Source organism: Mustela putorius, unplaced genomic scaffold (assembly GCF_011764305.1).
Source record: "Mustela putorius furo isolate JIRA1106 unplaced genomic scaffold, ASM1176430v1.1 tig00001069_pilon_pilon_pilon, whole genome shotgun sequence".
In the NCBI taxonomy this organism is placed as follows: Eukaryota; Metazoa; Chordata; class Mammalia; order Carnivora; family Mustelidae; genus Mustela; species Mustela putorius.
The window spans coordinates 4,502,044-4,507,757 of NW_025421558.1; the positions used below are offsets into that span (position 1 = coordinate 4,502,044).

At 40.5% G+C, this 5,714-nt stretch overlaps 1 protein-coding gene across 2 annotated transcripts; it reads left to right on the forward strand.

Annotated features, from left to right (window-relative positions):
- The first annotated feature begins 2,601 nt into the window (after positions 1-2,601).
- LOC106003283 (E2F-associated phosphoprotein-like) lies at positions 2,602-3,680 on the forward strand. 2 transcript variants are annotated; one of them, XM_045087204.1, is made up of 2 exons: positions 2,602-3,010; positions 3,129-3,342. In XM_045087204.1, the coding sequence occupies exons 1-2, from the start codon at positions 2,639-2,641 to the stop codon at positions 3,198-3,200; spliced, it is 444 nt and encodes a 147-aa protein (XP_044943139.1). In that variant the 5' UTR covers positions 2,602-2,638; the 3' UTR covers positions 3,201-3,342. The 2 variants fall into 2 exon arrangements, with proteins under 2 accessions (XP_044943139.1, XP_044943138.1); XM_045087203.1 differs by having other exon boundaries at positions 2,615-3,680.
- The last annotated feature ends 2,034 nt before the right edge of the window (positions 3,681-5,714 follow it).

Genomic DNA, 5,714 nt, shown 5'->3' on the forward strand with positions numbered 1-5,714 from the left:
TAAGGGATCTGTCTCAGGTTGGAGAAGGGCTACGGAAAAAAGATGGAATGGATTTCAAAGTAAGGGAAGTGATGGCATGCTTCTCTGAGGGAGACCCTCCTGAGTAAGTTTATTTTCCCATGTTAAAACTTTGTACCTGGGTTTTGTTTCACTCAGATATAGTAAGATATGCAGACATGAAAATAATCACCATGCAGGAAGAAATTTACTTACAGATTTCTAGAGACAGGGAGAACCGAGAGCCACCCAGGGCCACATGGGGGAAGGACCAGGGCTGGTCAGGAGGCAGAGGGGTGAAAGTGAAGATGGTGGCCCAGAGCCTTCAGTGGAGTCAAAGCTTTCACAGAAAGAAATGGGTAGTTACGCTAAGTACAGTTTAAGATTCGGTAGTTTGAGTCCTTTTGACTTGCTCTCATCTGTAAGGGTGCTCTCCAGTAGTCTGGTAAGTAGCCCTCAGGTGATTTAGGGCAGGAGAAATATTGCTTGGTAAGTTTAATAAAAGTGATGGTTGGGCCTGTGGGCTCTGTGTTGGTTGGTTGCATATCAAAGGCACCCTCCCTGCGGAGTCAATTGCTGTCTTTAGCAATTAGTTCATCCTGGGAGGGGCAGTGTGTCCAGGATCAAGGCTTAAATGCCAGAGCCATGGACAAAACAAATTCTGTAACTATGTTTATGGTGATGGATGCTAATTAGGCATTGTGGTGATAATTTTGCGATATATACAAATATCAAAGCATTGTGTTGGACATCTGAAACTAATATAATATTATATGTCAAATACACATCAACAAAAATAATACAGGCAATAAGAAAATATAATCAATAAATCTTTCATTCAGTTAGGCATAAAGAATGGAAGAAGTGGTTAATTGCATTTTCCCTTTCATTGGCTGGTTTAACTCTGAACATAACTTTATAAAAATTTAAGATTCAGTTAACTTTCTTGATGCAGATCTTAGAATGGTGAAGAAATTTATCAGTTCAATAATAAAAATATTGCTCATTATTTTGAGTGCTTGCCAGCTCTATCAAAGAGCTTTATGTAAATTATAGTATTTAATCCTCATAACAACCATACTGGGGTAAATACCCCTATTTGCACCTAAGGAAACTGAAGCCTAGATGGTTTAAGTAACTTGCACAAGGTTACTGGCATATAAATCCAAGTCTTTCTTGATTCAAAACCCAAGTGTTTCACTGAGATAGGTACACATTTCCCATGGGATGTTTCACTTACTGAGGAGATCACCCTGTTCCGTGTCATTCAATGAAGGCACAGTTTTCATAAAATAAGGAGTATAGAATTTGATATCACTTCACTGATTTGCTTAGAATAAAACCAAGTTCGCACTGGTTTTTCACTCTTAATAAGCGCAGTCCTCACAGTGATCCATAACATGCAGTCCATCTTAAGCTTGTATTTTGTACATGACAGTGGCATGTAATTTAAAGGAAAAAAATCAGCCCAACACTAAGTGTACAAGGCAATAAATCTCAGGTCCCCAGAGCAACATTTTTCTGCCACCCCCTTCCTTCAGACATAAAGAGATGTGGGACTCCTGCCAGAGAAATATAATAAAATGTAAGAACGGTTATAAATGAAAGACAATCAGAGCCCTACAATCTGCTTCTTTGCTAGCTTGCTTTATTCCTTCCTTGAGGATTCTATTTCTTCCTCTCCTTCACCGTGGTATTCCATTTCCCTTGCTTTCATTTTCCTGGTTCTGCTGCTATTGATAACATTTGTCCTTTCCCTTTTATTCTCTTTTATGTGTTTTCTTTCTTGTGAAAGGGGGGGTGGGGAACTGTGATGTTATTCTTATGTGTATTCAGACTTAGGGTTTGCTTTTTTGGTTCCCTTTTACTGCTTTCTCTCTTTCTTTCTTTCTTTCTTTCTTTCTTTCTTTTTTTTTTCTGGATTTTTTTTTTTCCTTCTGTGTCTTTTGCCTGTGTTCACATTGTATCATTGCTTTGATCTTACTCCCAGGTTGGGAGGGGCAGTTTCCTACAGACTATCATTTTGAGAGAATTTTTTTTCCAAAGCAAGTCTTAACCTTGCTCTTGAGATCAAACATTAGAATCCCCAAGGCTAAGTCCAGGGCCAAAGTATATTGAAGGAATGCATTCATTCCCTTATGCAGGCAAGAATACATTTGTTCATTTACTCTCTCTTCTGTGTCTCTATCCATCCTTCTTTCCTTTCATCAAGTATTTATTATCTTATGTTCGTTTATTTGATCAGTCAATAAACATTCACAGAACACCTATGATGTTCCAGGAACCAGTGGCAAATGGCAGAGTGGGGAGAGGGGACTATAAGCAATAACGGAAGAGTTGCCAGTAGAGATTTTTTTTTTATTTTAATTATTTTTTAAGATTTTATTTATGTATTGGTCAGAGAGAAAGCGAGAAGACACAAGCAGGGGGAGTGGCAGGCAGAGGGAGAAGAAGGCTCCCCACTGAGCAAGGAGCCTGATGCAGGACTTAATCTCAGGATCCTGGGATCATGACCTTAAAGCAGACGCTTAACCCAGTGAGCCACAGGCATCCCCAGTAGAGATTTTTTAAAATAATAATAAAATCAGAAAACAGATGCTGTGGGGCGGCTAGTAGTCGGTGTCCGGGGGTGCAGGCCACCATGAACCGGATGCAGGCCACCATGAACCGGCTCCAGGAGGACTACGACCCCTACGCGGTAGAAGAGCCTAGCGACGAAGAACCCGCTTTGAGCAGTTCTGAAGATGAAGTGGATGTGCTTTTACATGGAACTCCTGACCAAAAACGAAAACTCATCAGAGAATGTCTTACTGGAGAAAGTGAATCATCTAGTGAAGATGAATTTGAAAAAGAAATGGAAGCCGAATTAAATTCTACCATAAAAACAATGGAGGACAAGTTATCCTCTCTGGAAACAGGGTCTTCCTCGGGAGCTGGAAAAGTTGGAACAGCTCTGACAAAGTACTATGATGATATATATTTTGATTCTGATTCTGAGGATGAAGACAAACCAGCACAGGTGACCAAGAAGAAGAAGAAAAAGCGACACAGGATTCCAACAAATGATGAGTTACTATATGATCCTGAAAAAGATAACAGAGATCAGGCCTGGGTTGATGCACAGAGAAGAGGCTACCATGGTTTTGGAATACAGAGGCCACATCAACAACAGCAGCCTGTTCCAAATAGTGATGCTGTCTTGAATTGCCCTGCCTGCATGACCACACTATGTCTTGATTGCCAAAGGCACGAATCCTACAAAACTCAGTATAGAGCAATGTTTGTGATGAATTGTTCTGTCAACAAAGAGGAGGTTCTAAGATACAAAATCCCAGAGAACAGGAAGAAAAGGCGAGGCCCTAAGAAGATGAGGTCCAGCCATGAGGATGCTGCAGAGCCAGCAGAGGCACAAGCAGAAGAACTCTACCACCCAGTCATGTGCACCGAATGTTCCACTGAAGTTGCAGTCTATGACAAGGATGAAGTCTTTCATTTTTTCAATGTTTTAGCAAGTCATTCTTAAATAGCTAAGTTGGCATTTAATTGCCCAATACCGTATGTAAGGCAAATACGGACAGTTCTTTTCCTTCTGAGCGGTTATTTGAGGACACATTGTTGATCTTTTTGAAAGAGAATGATTGTCAGCCTTCATCTCTCCACCCCCTTAAAGTTTTTTTTCCCCAGCTCTGATGGGACTCATTATTCATTCCCTTTTTGAGGGGCATTTGGAAACTATGGGGCTTTTTATATATTAAAGCTCTTTAGAATTAAAAAAAAAATAATAATAATAATAATAAAATCAACTAAAAGTCTTTTTTTTTTTTTTTTTTAATCATCATCATGTGCTGGGAATTCTAAACAATGCTAGTGCTAAAAGCATCTTCCCCATGGGGGCTCTCTGTCCATTCTGATGACTTCCTTTCTCTCCCTTAAGTGTGGCCCTATTACAGAACAAAAGAGACAAAAGTCCTGACCTTTTGAAGTTTATATTCTACTACAGGAGAGATTCTGTGTGTATTTATGGGTATATATGTGTGTGTATGTGTAAATATGTAATTATTTATATGTATATATAATTGTATAAATACACACATGCAAAATTATATCAATTTAATTAGAAATACAAATTAATAATACATGCAAAGACTAAGACAAATAGGAGATTGTGTAAGCAATGCCACATCTTAAGAGAACAGGAATTAATAAACCCATCAAGGTATTATCTGCTTCCAGTCATGACTGGGATTAATTGGATTACATATATATCTTCCCTCAGTTAGTTATCTAACTAACTGTACATCAAAATCACTCAAGGGAGTTTTAAAAATATAGGTGCCCTGATCTCATTCAGAAAAATTCTAATTCCTTTGCTTCTAGAGTATGGCCTAGGTATGAGTGTATTTGCTGCAAATGCAGCAAAATCAGGCTTTTGTTGTTCTTCCAGAGAAACTGTTCATCAATGTACCATGGCAGGATGAGAGGGCATGGTAATCCATGTGGGGAAGATGATGGGCTTCCTTGGGGCACGAGAAAACCTATAGCTTTTTTTTTTTTTTAAGATTTTATTTATTTATTTTACAGAGAGAGATCACAAGTAGGCAGAGAGGCAGGGAGAGAGAGGAGGAAGCAGGCTCCCTGCTGAGCAGAGAGCCCAATGCGGGACTCGATCCCAGGACCCTGAGATCATGACCTGAGCCGAAGGCAGCGGCTTAACCCACTGAGCCACCCAGGCGCCCTGCTGTTCTTCCAGAGAAACTGTTCATCAATGTACCATGGCAGGATGACAGGGCATGGTAATCCATGTGGGGAAGATGATGGGCTTCCTTGGGGCACGAGAAAACCTATAGTTTTGGGTGATAGGGAAGCAGGAAATGTAAACATCCTCTCTCTAGACACGTAACAAGATATCACCATGTAACTGCTCAATGAAGAGTGAATATGGGTTCCATTTCTGACCAAGAGATGGAACTGGCAGGATCGTGGGCTTCATCCACCAAGCTGGGCCTCAGAGGAATCTGAGCAGGGAAAATGGAAGAAGCTCTGGTTACCCGTGGGAGACTAGAAGTTTGAAACTGTGTGGAAGGTAGTGACTTTGGATAGACAACAGTCAAGCACTGCTGGGGTTAAAACACGGTGGGAGTTGTTGGATTTTTTTTTTTTTTTTTTTTTTTTTTTTTTTTTAAAGAGAAGGAGAGGGGTGGAAGGAGGCAGAAGGAGAGGGAGAGGCTGATATGGGGCTCGATCTCACAACCCTGAGATCATGACCTGAGCTGAAATCAAGTAGGATGCTTACCGGATCGAGCCATCCAGACATCGTATGGAGTTGTTAGAATTTTTGATCTTGCTTCTGGACCACCAAAAAGGCAAATAATGCTTGCTCCCACATGTGGGTACAGATGTGTTAGGAATAAGCGGAACAGCTGATGAAGAAGCCCTGTATTTATGAGGAACTGAGATTAACGGGCATTCGTCACATGCTTCCTCATCGCCTTTTTTCAAAGTTCAGGTTTGGAAATGAATCTCTCTTCTTCCTGGGCTGTGAAGAGTAAATGCCCGATAAGAGGGCTTATTTTACAGGAAGGGGAGAGGTTGAATCCAGCTGTCTTCAATGCTTTTACCTTTGGATTTTTTCTACTCCACTCCTCGGAATTCCTCAGACTGACAGACATTGGGGTTCTAGCTCTCCTTTAATTCTCATTGCCTAAAAAAAAAGTAGC

What these genes read in the sequence shown, in the direction of transcription:
- LOC106003283 (XM_045087203.1), top strand. Translation starts at nt 2,639, where the DNA reads ATGAACCGGATGCAGGCCACCATGAACCGGCTCCAGGAGGACTACGAC.